This window comes from Canis aureus, chromosome 16 (assembly GCF_053574225.1).
Source record: "Canis aureus isolate CA01 chromosome 16, VMU_Caureus_v.1.0, whole genome shotgun sequence".
Classification (NCBI taxonomy): domain Eukaryota; kingdom Metazoa; phylum Chordata; class Mammalia; order Carnivora; family Canidae; genus Canis; species Canis aureus.
The window spans coordinates 11,539,308-11,553,797 of NC_135626.1; the positions used below are offsets into that span (position 1 = coordinate 11,539,308).

Below are 14,490 nucleotides of genomic sequence, written 5' to 3' on the forward strand. Positions count from 1 at the left end.
TGGTTGATATGATTAGAGCGACACATCTTTCTGCTTTCAGGAGTAGATGGTTAGAGGTCTTATCCCTACTCACCCAGAGAGGGGGCATGGGGCCTGGGTAGAGATGATGGCCCTTGGAGGATCCAGGGGGCTCCCTGGTGGGGAGAGGGCTTCCTGTTTGCACATCTCTTGCTGGCTTCCTGGTGATGCTACCCCTGTTCACATGGGGGTCAGAGAGGAGCCTGTGAGGCACTGTGCTGACTGCCCAGGGTTCCAGGAGCAGCCAGCTTGGGTGGGGAGCTTTCTTCTACCCCCTGGCAGCCACTGTACCAGGACCCCAGTCAGAAGGCCTTCTCTGTTTTCAGACTTGGCTCAAGTGTGGCCTTGTACCTCTCATGAATCCCTCCTGCTCACAGGCTGTGCTCTTAGGTCTTAAGGGGAAGGCAGTGCTGGAAGCCAGGACTCTGTTGGGGAGTGGGGGCGGCTGAGACCACCTGAGACCCCCATCCATAAGGACACATTCGCAGGGAGGCCCAGGCTGTGCTCTGAGGAGTACCCCAAGCTCAGGGAGGAGGAGCCAGGGGAGGCCTGACTGTTGGAGGTGCCCTCCTGGATGCTTGTGACGTGCATCTCTAGAGCCTCTCCCTCAGTCCCCTCTTCATCCTCTTTGCTGTGGATCACTGAATCCCAAAGTGGGGGATGGAGGCAGGACCCGTTCTACACATAGAAACCTTGTAAGGATGTTTTGGGGTCAGGGTGCTGGCATGGCATCCTGGGACTACAGGCTGTCTCTCTGTATCATGAGGCCTGGGGGCCTGAAGGGACCCCACACACCATCAGCAGCATTGTTCTGGGGCCCTTTCCTCACCCAGCCCTCCACTTGCAGCCTCTGTGCCCCTTGGCAGGCTCTGTAGGGTGAGCGGGGGTGCAGCTGCCCTGACTCTTGGCAGGCTGTGAGTGGGCGGGCAGGGCTGTGGGCTTCCTGCTCTCCAGAGAAATAAAGCCACCAGCAGTGAGTCACTGCAGCCTCACACGCTGTGGCCTTGGAGGGAGGGAGGGACTCAGCCCACGTGAGCCAAGGAGGCTGCCTTGGCCTCTAGGGGGCCTGGGAGGGGGCCAGGCAAGGGAGGAGGACAGAGCCAGAGCTCACAGACCTTCCAGGGAGCAGCTAAGATCTCAGGGCGACCTTCACCACTGCCTGCGGGGCAGGGCTCTCAGCAGAAGTGCACCTGTACTGTGCAAGGCCTGGACTCAGGGCTCCCCACCCCATCCGGAACAGCTCACTGGCCTTGTGCCCAGGAACCAAGGAGCAGCCCCCACCCCCATCCACAGCTGACCTTCTGTGCCCTGGACACCTGAGCTGTCTGGGCAACAGACAGGGGTCTGAGTGCTTCAGAGCTGGAGGCTGCAAGGCCCGGCCCACTCTGAGCCCTCCTCTTGGAAGAGGTAGTGACAGCACACGGCACCCCACAAGGTCACAGAGAGGAGACAGTGACTCAGGTAGGGGCTTTTGTCATGGTAAGTGTTTCTCCACCTCCTCTCCTGGAATGCGGATTGGAGGCTTTCAGGCCCACCCACCCCCCAAGTCAGGAGGATGCAGGTGGGCTCTGTGCCCCAAGGATGGGGGGACACAGGGGCTGTCACGCCACAGCCTTGTCCCCTACAAGGAGCAGAACTGTGGGGTGGGGAGAGCCACAGGTGAGGACAAATGGCCTGGCGTGTGGCCACTCCTGGCCTGCATGCCCCTGATCACCTGCTCTCCACAGCTGCCTGCCTGGCCAGGACCCAGCCCAGCAGGGGCCAGAACAGCTGGAGGCCATGTCAGGGTCAGTGCCCGCTCCTCTCCCCAGGCATCTGTGTGGAGGATGGGTGGACTCTGAGAAGCATCTGAGGATTGGGAGGCCGGTGGCAGCAGGAGGGACACAGAGGCCAGGCCTCCAGGGTTCGGGATGCCATCCAGAAGGACCCCATTCAGCTGTTTGCCTTCGTTCCTCTGACAGCAGAGGATGGAGCCTGACTTGTTTCTCTGGAGTTGAGCAACGCCAAATATTATTTCACACCACAAGCTGGGAAGCGGGAAGACAGGCAGTCCTGCACTGCAGGAGCGGAGGACAGACCCCTGCCAGCCCTGCTGCACCAGTGATGGACAGACAGGGCCCCTGGGTCAGGGACTCCTCAATGCTCGGTCCACTGGGGACCCTCAGAGCCTGCCTGGGTGCACAGAGGAACTGGCAGGGCTGGGGTTTCTGCAGGATGCGTGCCCCTCCCGGTCAGCCAAGCAGAAGGGGTCTGGTGTGGGGTGAAAGCCCGTCTGGAGTAGGGGCCTCTTGGAACAGTGCTGCCCTCCTGAGGGACAGAAACTTCTGCAGCTCAGCTGTAACTGTTAAAAAGTGAACGTTACTGAGCCTCTCCTGAGATGCACCAGCCCAGGCACAGCTGGCAGGATGTGAAGCATCCCAGGCTGCTCCCCGAGGTCCTTCCCCCACCTGGGGCTCCTGCAGATGTGGGAGAAGCACCCTGGGAGGGCAGCAGGTTGGGGGTGGGGGACGTGTTCTTACTGTTGCAGGGCCCAGGGCTGAGGACCCTCCTGAGAGCTGGAGAGGGCAAGCACTTGTGGGGAGCTCTCCTCTGGAGGGGTGTGCGGGGAATATTGGGGACTGTGGAGGGAAGCCACAGGGACAACAGGCTGGCCTGCGGTTTGCACCTGTGGGTCCTCTGTGGACTGATGAATGCAGAGGGCACTGTCCCAGCAGAGGGTGACCACAGCCATGCCCCTATCCGTGCTGGCCAGGCCAAAAGAGGGGCTGGCTTGGCATCGGAGGAGCCCCGCTGCTTTGCTCTGGGAACCCTGGGTCCTTCCTGCATGCAACTGCTGGGCTCAGGCCTCCTGGGGGTCTGCCTCTTGTTCCATACCATGACTCATGGGCAGGACTGGGCTGGTGGCTCCATAGGGTGGGTCAGGGTGGGACCCCAACTCTGCCCCAGCACCTTCTCCTTGCCCTACCCTGGCTGGCGGCCTGTGTCCACTGCAAGCTCACAGGCCTCCGAGGACACAGCTGGTGGGGCCCAAGCCTGGTTGGGGGTCTCCTGCCACGTCAGCTCCGTGCACAATAGGATTGAATGATGCCTGGACAGGGGGGACATGGAGCTAAAGCCAAACCCCTAACCTGCCCCCAGAGACCCTGCTCAACCCACAGCAGCATCCAGGCACCCCTGCACAGTCCATTGCCCCCTGGACACCTGCCTGCTGTCACGTGGTCTCTCTGATGGCTCCCCCATCTTCGTCCTTGGTCCCCTGACTCAGACTCAAAATTCCTACATCCACCATGGCTCTACCCCACCTCAACCCCGAGGCCTTCTGCCTCCTGCCTCCAGGATCCAGTCCTACGTACCCCCAGCCCCCATGCACAGTCTGGGCAGTTTCTGGCTTTATGCCGTCAGAGCTGTGGCCAGGGCGCCGGCGTATGGGCACCGGGAGCTGATGTTGGACGCCACAAGGCTGCTTCTCTGGGGTTCTGTCTGCCTGGGACATGATTGAATCAAGGAAAAGCCTGGGGTGGTGCCAGGTTCTGGCCAATTCTGGGAGTTTCAAGGAGCTTTTAGGGAGTAAAATTTGTGTCGTGGTTTTTCCAGTCACCTCCCAGGCCCAGGGCTCATCACCTGCGTCTCCCCCAGGGTCCTGTGAGCGGGCTGGGGCCCCCCACAGGGAGCAAGGGCCTGGGACACCTGGGACGTGGCCAGGTAACCCCTCTGGAGACCGGGCTCCTGGGGGCAGGTCGTGCCTTCCTCCAAGTGGGGGGACTGGGGCCCCCTCTCACAGCCTGGGAAGGTGAGCAGCAGGAAGATGGAGAGTAAAGGGACCACAGTGGGGGTGGGGGTGGAGAGAGCGCAGGTCCATGTGTGCAAGACCCGTCAGCCGGGTTCTGGGACCTATGTGTGCACTTGTGACCCGGGCACACCGCTCAGTCTTCTGAGAACTGGGGGAGCCTTGGTCCATGTGCCAGCAGCCCCCTGCCCATGCCTTGGATGTGTCTGGGAGTCCCCACGATGGAGACCTGGGTGTCCCCCAGGAGCCACGCTCCCCATCCTGCCCCTGGACCATTCAGGGCAGCATGCATCTTGGCCTCCATGCCTGCATCCAGAGATGCGTGTGTGTGACTCAGAATTCAGTTCCTCCCGAAATAGTGCAGGGCATGCACAGACACCCAGTGAGGGGGCAACCTGCACCCTTCAGAGTCCCAAAAACCATGATCCATTCTGGTTTCAAATTATAATTCCCTTTGGCACCTGATGTGCATGCTTTCCACGATGTATCATCTAGCACTGGAGGTGTGTTGTTCGTGGACCGTCCCGCCTCACACCCACCTGGAACAGAGGCGGGAGGCTGTTGCATTCAGGCCACGCCGCAGTCAGCTCCAGCTGCAGGACAAAACACCAGGCAGCTTAAACCAGAGACACTAATTTCTCACAGTTCTGGAAGCCAGAGCTCGGAGGTCAGGGTGCCAACACGGTACTGTCCTGCCGATGGCCCTCTGCCGGGTCACAGCTGCCTTCCCGTGTCTTCACGTGGTGGGCAGAGGGAGCTCTCTGGCCTTAGCTGACTCCGCTCACTCCCGGGGCCCCCCTCCTAACAGCATCACACTGGTGAAACGGGGGGGATGCACATGTTCCATCCACAGTGGGCTTGGGGGGTTTGAGGTGATACCACAGAAGTGGCAGGTGACCCTTTGTGGGATGAAGCAGCTGTGCTTTGACTTCAAATTCTGTAAGCTTTGAGAGTGTCCCAGGAGAAGCTCAAGGGAGAGCCTGCCTGAAGCGCCCTGTGCCCTCCAGGCTGGGTTCGCACATGTTGGTTAGGGTGGGTGCTAAGCCCCGGGACAAGTATCCTCACACAGCTAAAGCCACGTGAAGACGAGGGTAGAGGCTGCAGGGATGTGGCCCCAGGCCAGCAGCAGGGGCCCTGGGAGTAAGGAGAGGCAAGAAGGACCCACCGTAGGAGCCTCCAGAGGGAGTGTGGCTCTGCCCACACCTTAATTTCGGACTTCTGGTCTCAAGACTGTTGTCTTAGGTCTCCCAGTTATGGTGGCCCCAGAAGGTTGACACCTCCGTCACAGGGTAAAGTGGGGCAGGGGGGCAGGCGGCCTTGAGAAGCCAGGGACCCAGGGACCTGGCACCTGCCCCCTTCTCTGGTCACTAAGGGAGTTTCCGGTGTGGGCTTATGGGGGGTGCCCTGACCCTGTCGGGTGGGACCCCAGGCCCTTGGAGGGTGGATGGAATTTGTGAATAACATGGCCTGTCCTTTTGCTGGGGTCCTTTCCGGGGCAGGTCCTCCCTCACATTGAAAATACACTTGTAAGCGGAAGTGCCGGAAAAGAGGCCCCCTCCCACTGGACGGGTGAGCCCAGAGCTGGAGCCGCTGCCTCCTACGTGGGCAAAACAATGGCTCCTGGCTCTGAGGGCTCCAGAGGAGGGGCTGTAGGGGCCCCCTGCGTCCTTTGTGACCTTGACCCCCATGAGAGCCCAGGAAGGAGGCCACTCTGCAACCAGGGAACAGCAGGGGGGAGGGGAGGACAGAGTGGGAAGGGGTCTGCACTGTGGGCGGGGGGGGGAGTTGGGGCCTTGTGCAGGTGCATGGGTGTCCAAGAGGACAGGTATAGATGGCCCAGCTCTTCCTCACAGCCATGTGGTCCCCAGGGGCAGCCCCCCCCCCCCAAGCCTGGCGAGGCCCTGTCTGCCTTTTCTAGGGACAGGAACTCACCCCCAGGCTCCTAGGAGTCCAAGTCTTGGCTCCTTCTCTCCTCCCCATCCCCATTCCAGCCTCAGTGGGTCCCTCAGCCTACTTTGGGGCCACAGAGGCTGAGGTGAGGTCCCCTGTGGATGGCCCCTGCATCCAGCCCCTGCAGACCCCCAGACCTTGCAGAGGCCCTGCCCCACCCCATCCACTAACTAGCCTCTCACTGTCTGTCTTTCTCTGCTTCTCTGACCAGTCTGTCCTTTGTTCCAGGGGCCCCTTCCAGAGCAGTTAGCCAGGGTCCAGGAGCAGCGAGGAGGACCCCAGCCCTGTGTCCCCTTCTGGAGGGCAGGGTGGCTAAGGACTCCAGCTGAGCCTGGCCGTGGCCATAATGCCCATGAGGGGAGATGTGGTGTCATGGCCAGGCAGCCAGCTGACCCCGTGTGGTGTCAGCACCCCCACATGCCAGTCCTCACATCCCTCTGGACCCTCCGGGCAGGAATGGGGCACACAGGCAGACTGGGGGAGCTGCCCCAGGAAGACAGCTAGACAGGGCCCAGGACCCCTCCCAGGTGGGCCAGATGCTAGCCCTCAAGGGATGTCCACATCCTAACCCATGGAACCATGAACATGGCCTTAGATGGCAGAGACTGCAGGTGGGACCCCAGTAAGGATTTTAAGATGGGAAAGTACCTTGGTGGCCGTAAGTGCTCTCACAAGTGTCCTCATAAGGACGCAAGAGATGTTAAAACGATAAATCTCGTGATACACGTTTTACCACAATTTGTAAAGAGAGGCAGAGGGAGACTTTACAGAGAAGCTCGTGAGGACGGGGGCAGAGATCAGAGGGATGTGGCCACAAACCAAGGGACACGGGAGCCCCCAGAGGCAGCGGGGGTCCCCCTGGAGCCTCTGGGGGGCACAGCCCCACGATGCCTGGATTTTAGCCCAGCAGTACCGACAGTGGACTCAGAACTGGGCGGGGAGGATCTGTTGGGGGGGGGTGTCCCCTGCGATGGCAGCTGCAGACACTCGCACACTGGAGCACAGAGAATTATCGGGGAAGTGAGTGTGGAGAGGAGTCGCCTCGTTTCTGTGTGGGGTATGGAAGCCCCAGCTGTCAAGCACCCCAGGCACCCCGGCCAGCCCCTTTCTGGGAAGTGTCTCCTGGAAGCACATTCCCGGTGGCATGGATGGGGCCTCCCTGAGATCCACACTCCGTGCTGGGTCCGGGAATTGATTTTTTTTTTTAATTTTTTTTTTTTTATTTATTTATGATAGTCACAGAGAGAGAGAGAGAGAGAGAGGCAGAGACACAGGAAGAGGGAGAAGCAGGCTCCATGCAGGGAGCCCGACGTGGGATTCGATCCCGAGTCTCCAGGATCGCGCCCTGGGCCAAAGGCAGGCGCTAAACCGCTGCGCCACCCAGGGATCCCGGGTCCGGGAATTGATAAAGGGGACGGAGGGGAGAGAGTGGCCAGTGCGGGGGGGAGGGTGGGAGAGGGTGGTCCGGGGAAACGAGCAGGGCAGCCTGGAGGACAGGAGAGAGCCTGCCCCTCGCGGCCAGTCTGCTCAGCCCAGAGTATCGTGTCCTGTCTGGTTATTAGGACCCACGAACCCATCTTGATCCAGCGCAGCTCCTACCGGGCATGGCCCCAAGATCTGCATGGCTGCCCAGAACTGTGACTATAATGACAAGTTACACCCGGGTCTGTGAGATGCTCCGCCGTGTCAGAGGCTGAACCTCGCTCTGAAAGTGACATGAAAGTCACATGTTTGACTTCTAATCCCCACCACCCCCAGGGCCTTAGAAGGTGACCTTGTGTGGAAGTAGGGTCATCACAGGTCATCAGTGCTCATGAGGTCGAGGGGGACCCCGCTCCAATATGACTGGGGCCCTTTAGAAAGGGGGAATTTGGAGACAGGCACAAAGAGAAGACCCCCGTCTGCAGGAGAGGAGGAGGCCCCAGAAGGATCCACCCCACCAGCGCAGCGGCCCTGGGCGTCCAGCCTCCAGGACCTGAGACCTGCCTTTCTGTTGCGTGAACCACCCCATCCGTGCTGCTTCCTAGCAAGTGGCAGAAGGGATCCTGCCTTGGGATGAAGGTGACCAATCTGCTACCTTTGAGTTCATCGAAAGTTGATGATCTGAGTGGGCCCAGGCTAACCTCACGAGCCCTCTGAAAGTGGTGCGTTTTCTCTGGCGGGAGGTGGGAGAGGTGGCAATTTGGGGCATGGGGGCACCTGGTGTGCCACTATGGGCATTAGCAATGGAGGGGCCACGGGCCCAGGTATGAGGCAGCCCTCCGGAGCTGAGCGGGTGGCAGCCAGCAAGAATGGAGGCCCGTCCTACTGCCGCCAGGAACCAAATCCCGCCGGGGTCTGGGTGAGCCGCCAGGCAGGGTCCCGCCCAGAGCTGCAAGCGAGAGCCCAGCCCCACTGATGGGGCCTCAGCCTCAGAGGTCCTGAGGAAAGACCCAGCCATGCTGTGCTCGGACTTCACCCCTGCAGCGGTGAGTTACAGGGAAGTCGTTTTAATCTACAAAGTTGGTGGTCGCCTCTCCCAGGGCACGTCAGCCTGTCCCTCCACCTCCACCTTTCCTCGCACTCTGGCTCTGGGGTCCAAAGGCCCAAAGGACCGAATGAGAATGGCCTGGGCCAGAGCACATCATAGGTGACGTCATGGCCACCGTGTTGCCTTGTGGCCTAGGTGGCCTGCACTGCCACAGCTGGTGGCACACCCCTGGCACTGCACGGACCCTGCCTGCACCCCACCTGCCTCGTCCTGTGTCGTCCCTGAGCATGAGACACGCTCTTCTGTGAGTGCAGCTTCTCCTTCATCGAGGGAGCCGGTCACACACCCTGACCCGTCTTTCCTGATGAAAAGGCAGGAAAACGTGCACCATCGTTTCATTGTCAGCTTCCCGACTGAGGCAGCATGTTAGGGCGGCCTCAGTGGTGGCAGCACAGTGGCTGCCTTTTTGGGTCCTCCTCCCAGGAACGAGATGCTTGTCCAGAGAGTCACATAGATCCAGCAGCGTCCCCTCAACACGGGCACATCCCTGTCCCTGGCCTCCCAGGGCACGTTCCCTCAGGTGCAAGAGGGACTTGATGAGGTTAAGGCTCTCGGTGGGGGGGGGCTCCTGGATCATCTCTGTGGCCCCGCGTTGCCATGGGGTCCTCAGGGAAGGGACAGGGAGAAGCTGGCAGAGGAGGGGGGATCCCCTCCCCCACAGCCTCCTCAGGGAACCGGCCCTGCCCACGCTTGGATTCTAGGACTCTGACCTCCAGGACTTTGAGATGGTTAATCTGCGTTGTTTTAAGCCACTAAAATTGGGGTGATTTGTCACAGCAGCAGCAGGAAACTGCTTCACCCTGATTTAATCTTTGCCAGTCCCAGCTTGGTCCAGTGAGAGCCCTTCCAGCTGGGACCTGCACCTTCTGTCCAAAACTCCTATTGTGGTTGATGCACGTAACATAAAATTTGTCATCTTAACTATTCTAGAGGGCACAGATCAGGGCTCCAGGCATATTGACATCATGCAGCCGTCCCCTGCAGGACCTGTTCATCTTCCCAAACTAAACTGTCCCCATGAAGCACTGGCCACGTCCCTCACCGCTCCCCCCCCCCCACTTCATGTCTGTGGATCCGACTCCTCTGGGGCCTCCTGGGAGTTCCCGCTTATACAGCATCTGTCCTCCTGTGCCGGCTCATCTCTCTCATCGCTGTGTCCTCAGGTCCATCCACAGCATAGCAGGTGCCGGGATTTCCTTCCTTTTAGGGCTGAGTGATGGTCCGTGGTGTGGACGGAACACATCTTACCCATTCTTCTGTCGACGGACCCTTGGGATGCTTCCGTGTTCGGCTGTTGCAACAGTGCGATGGACACAGATGTGCAACCATCTCTTTGACCCCTTGCTTTCAGTTCTTGGGGCACGTACCCAGAGGTGGAGCTGCTGGATTCTATGGTAACCCTAGTTCTTTGAGGAAGCTCCAGACCCTTCCATCTCGGCTATAGCATCTCACGTTCCCAGGAAAGAACACAAGGTTCCAATTTCTTCACATCTGGGCCGGCACCTTTATTTTGTGTGTGTGGAGAGCAGCCATCCTGGTAAGAGCGAAGTGGCATTTCATTGCACTTCTGATTTGCTCTCCCCTAGTCTGGCGATGTTGAGCATCTTTTCATGGGCTTGAGGTTCATGGGCCTGGGGCAGCAGCCTAGGAGGCCTCGCTTCCATCCGGGGACAGCCAGGCGCCACCTCAGCCAGCTGACAGTGACAGTGATCAGGATACCCTCCAGTGCACCTCTCCCGATGTGGGGCTGTGGGTGAGGATCCCTAGGACCCCATGGGCACACACCAGCTTGGCTTCAGTGGCAGGGCACCTGCTGCTCCGGAAAGCCTGCAACCCTGGCCTGTGCTCTGCCAGCCACTTGAGTTATTCGGCGCTACCTTTCATTAAGTCTCTGCATCTCCCCGGGTTCAAGAGGCTCCCGGGCCAGCCCTCCCACCTGCCCACCCACCTGTAGGCATCCCACCTGCAGGCCTCACCTGCTCCCAGGTCCCTCTCCAGCCCAGCTGCCCTCACAGTGCCAGGCGTGGGCGCCTAGCGCCCCACAAGACGGTGTCTGGCAGGCGCTTGAAGGATGTCCAGAGTGGAGCCAGTAGCCTGCCCCATCTGCTCCTCCCATCCTCCCCATCTTGGGGCGCCAGCACCCACCCATTCTCTCAGCCTTGATGGATTACCCCGCCATCCACTCCTCCTGTGCTACTTCCACCTGTTCTCTCCTCCTGTGCCCAGCCCAGCCCCTCTTGGCACAGAAGATGCAAAATGACGACCTGCCCCCCACACACACACCGGGCTGCTCGTCTGTGGCAGGAGTGAAGCAGCATTTGTAGTGCTTGAGAAAAGGGAGACTGCTCTTTTTGTCTGCCCCTCCTGCCACAGCCTTGGTGCTCGAGCATGTCTGACCCTAGTGGGAGTGAGCAGTTGGGGATGCTCCCCATGGTGAGCCACGGTCAGGGAACATGGCACCTCGGGCTGCTGCCCCATGCCCGGGGTGGGGGGTGTCCCCTCCACATACAGGAAATGGACCATCTTATAAACTGGATGATCATTTTCAAAATAAATCAAACCTTACATAAGTGATGCAGCGGGCCAGCTGGAAGGGCCTCTGCCACCCACGGGCAGACGGAGCAGCACTGACAGTTGCCTGGTGGTCCTGTGCACATCGGCCAATGGTTTCCATTAGGTCACATCATACAATGTTAGAAGAAACCTTCCCTCGTCACCTGACTCTTCCCCTGGACTGCAGCAGCCATCACTCCATGAGGACCAACTGCCCTCTCAAAGTCCAGGAACAGGAGGACACAGCAGCTGTGGCGACTCAGAGGACGGGCTAGATGTGTGGGCTCCGTGCCGTGGCTGGGAAGTGTTGCCGGCCCGTGCTCGTCCAGGTGGACACTGCTGCCCGGTGCCTTCTCCGCCGGGCTGCCGCTCACAGTCATTGCTCGAGGCGCATGAGCTCGTGTCCTGTCTGTGGGTGAAAACCCATCCCAAGGAGCCCTGCACCTGCTGGGGTGGCCAGGCGAGCATCCCTGCCATCCAGCGCTGCTCCATTATTGACTGACACCAGGGCATAGCCCAGTGGCCGGTGCCCCAGAGCTGGAGAGGCATGGAGCTCTGCCCAGAGCCCACTTGCTTTGTTTTGTGCTCCACATCCTGCATCTCGCTCGCCGGCAGGAGCCCTTCCAGCGCTCATCACCCACAGACGCTCCGTGTCACTCCACGGGAAGGGTGATGCGTGGCCACCATGTCCTCGCCCTTCCCACCAGGGGCAGGCAGGGGGCTTGGCCCACGTAAACACCTCATTCCCCTAGGGCAGATTCCTAACAGAGAACGCAGTCCAGAGAGGTGCTGGGGGTTTGCTGAGACCACCAAGTGGGGAGACCACCGTCCGTGCCTGGGCAGGTGGGCACCTTCCTCCCACAGACCTTCCGTAAGCCAGGCAAGTTGGAGCCTGTGGTCTGGGTGTGAGGGTTTGGGCAGGTCGAGAAGGCCTGGAGCCCCTGGCCACTGTGGAGGACAGCTGTGCAGCTCAGCACCCCCTGCACCCAACAGGGCTCCAGCCAGAGCCTGGCACCCCCAGCACCAACACCTGGCGGCCGTCCTCACCTCCCGGGGCCTTTGCTCTGCTGCCCCCTGCCTCCGGCCCTGGGGAAGCCACCTCCTACCTCAGCACCTCATCTCCCCACTTTGCAAATCCGAAATCTGCGCTGTGTCCCTGAGTTCTTCCTGTGCTGTGGGGTGACCAGGGCCACCCCAGCAGGCCAGAGGCGCAGACAGGGCTCCTCAGAGTAGCTGCTTTGTTGGAGGCAGGGCTCTCGTGCCTGGCCCGGGGCCCAGTCCAGCATCTGGGCCCTGCCTGGTGAGTGCCCCCTGGGCTCCAGGACAGATACAGGGACAGGTAGCAGGGAGGTAAGGAATGGGGGAGCTCGGAAGACAGAACACGCATCTCCCACCTGGCCGGGGAAGGGGGGTGCACCTCGGGGCGGCCATCCCGAGCCCCCCTCCCCACTCCGGTGATCCCGGGACCTGCACGCAGGCGGCCTGTGGCTTGGGCCGGCGGCCAGCCCCGGGGCTCCCGGGGCTCAGAGGCTCCTGCCTGCGGAGGTGAGTGGCCGGAGCCACCAGCTGTCACAGCGCCACTACTGCGCCCCTCCCCCAGCGCCGCCGTGACTGTCGTGATTCTTACTACTACTTCCGTTACAGGGCGGCCCTGGCCACGGGGCGCCGAGACCCCTCCCGCCGGGGCTCCTCGCGTCCACCCCCGCCTCCCGGCGCCCCCCGCCTGGCCAGGCCGACCCACTGCGGCGGCGGCGCGGGGAGCGCGGGGAGCGCGGGAGCGCGGGGCGGGGCGCGGAGATGGGAGCGCCGCCCCCGCCGCCTCCCGCCCGTGCGCTCCCGCAGGATGGCGCGGGCCAAGCTGCCGCGCTCGCCGTCCGAGGGCAAGGCGGGCCCGGGGGGCGCCCCGGCCGGAGCCTCGGCACCGGAGGAGCCGCACGGGCTCAGCCCGCTGCTGCCGGCCCGCGGCGGGGGCTCCGTGGGCAGCGACGTGGGCCAGAGGTAGGGGCGCGCGCCTGGGGACCCGCGTGCCGCCGGGAGGGGCTTTGCTTCTGCCGCTCGCATCCCGCACGGGCTTGCTCGGCTGCACCTGCCAGGTCGCCTGCGGCCCGCGGAAGGGAAGGGAAGGGGGGGACGGCTGGGTTCCCCCCTCGGAACCCTTACCCAGGGGCCCCGAGCCTGTGCTCCCCCCACACACACTCCTGCTCCCAGTAGCCGGTACCGTGGGCCTGCAGGTAGGACTGGAGGGGAGAAGGAAGAGAGGACCCGGACACTACCAGGGGGCTCCGTGCTCCCAGCCTGGCCCTGGCCCCGGCCCCCTGAGTCCCCACTCCTGTTGGTTCCGGCAGCTGCTTGTGGGGAGACAGGGCCAGCATCTGCATCCCCACTTCAGAGGTGGGCAGCATGAGGCCCAGGGAGGCCGCGGTCCTGGCCAAAGGCTGCACAGCAGATTGGAGCCGGGACTATGCCTGGAGCTCAGGCAGCCAGGGTGCAGGAGGCCAGTTTCTTGGGGAGGGGGTATCACAGGCCCTTCCGCAGCTCCTCAGAGGGCAAGGTTGAACGCAGCACCCCCATTTCACGGATGAGGACACTGAGGCCCGATCTGCAGCTCTAGTATTTAGCCAGCACCTCCTTTATGCAGGGAGCCTTTCTAGATGCTGCTGGGGGGGAACAGAGATGAATCAGACCCGCCCTGGTGTGGGCACACGTGGGCATAGGAACCTGTGTCTGGCAGAGACGTGCAGGCTGAGCTGGGGTGAGGAGAGCGGGGGCTCCCAGGGCTGCTGTCCTTCAGGGAGGGGCACCAGGAGGCGGACGGGCCCTCCAGGCAGGGGCAGGAGCCAGGGCCAGAGCCCGGGGGGTGGGGGCGCAAGGCCTGGTCAGTGTTGGCAGGGACTTGGCTTGGCAGATGGCAGGGTCAGGGGTGCCCAGGGAGCCTCCGCCCTGCATCTCTGCCCTACCTTCACATCCCATTCCTGGCCCCTGGGAGCACCCCCAGGGAAGGCTGCTGCCCAGCAGTTACTCCCATTTGCCAGAGCAGACTGCTAAGGCTGGAGCTTAAGTGCCCAAGAGGCCCTGGAGCAGCTAATGGGCAGCCTGGGTGTGGGTGGGAGGGAAGTGAGTGCTGCCAAGGCGCTGAGGACAGATTCTTCTCTCCATCCACCTCTCGGACGCTGTGGGGGGCAGTGGTTCCAGAGGCTCTGGTTACAGCCAGTCCAGCCCCTGCAAGAGATTGGCTCCCCTGCTGTCCCCGTTCCTGCAGGGACGCAGAGATGGCAGGTCCTGCCCAGGCTGCCTCAGCCCGCAGTGCAGAATGGAACTGAGATGTCAAGGCCACCTCCTCCAGGAAGCCCTCTCCCATCCCATCCTTGTGCTCTTCTACCCCCAGGTCTGTACTGGGCTACCTTACGCCATCCCCAGCAACCCCGGAAGTATAGGGTCCTTGTCAGATGCCTCCTGCAGAGTAAAGGGAACTGTCTGTAGCTGCACAGTGTTAGGGCCTGAAGCCCTGCAACCTCGTGTCCCCAAACGTCAGACACGTGCCAGGGAGTTCGTTCTGGATGGGAGCAGAGAGCACTACAACAGGTTCCCCAGCAGAGAAGCACTTGCAGGGTTTTTGCTCCTTGGGAACTCCAGTGTGACAGAGTGTCCCCCG

The 14,490-nt window shown here is 61.6% G+C and overlaps 1 protein-coding gene across 5 annotated transcripts in view; it reads left to right on the top strand.

The window, feature by feature from the left end:
• The window catches only part of KCNT1 (potassium sodium-activated channel subfamily T member 1), a 60,076-nt gene that overhangs the window by 12,964 nt on the left and 32,622 nt on the right, over window positions 1-14,490 (top strand). Inside the window, exon 1 of one of the 5 annotated variants that reach the window (XM_077851331.1) lies at window positions 12,667-12,836. The exons of the other annotated variants lie outside the window; for them this stretch is intronic. Coding sequence (XP_077707457.1) covers window positions 12,682-12,836 — 155 coding nt within the window. The 5' untranslated portion in view covers window positions 12,667-12,681. Of the gene's footprint in view, window positions 1-12,666; window positions 12,837-14,490 lie in introns of those variants that run through there. 5 annotated transcript variants of the gene reach the window in all.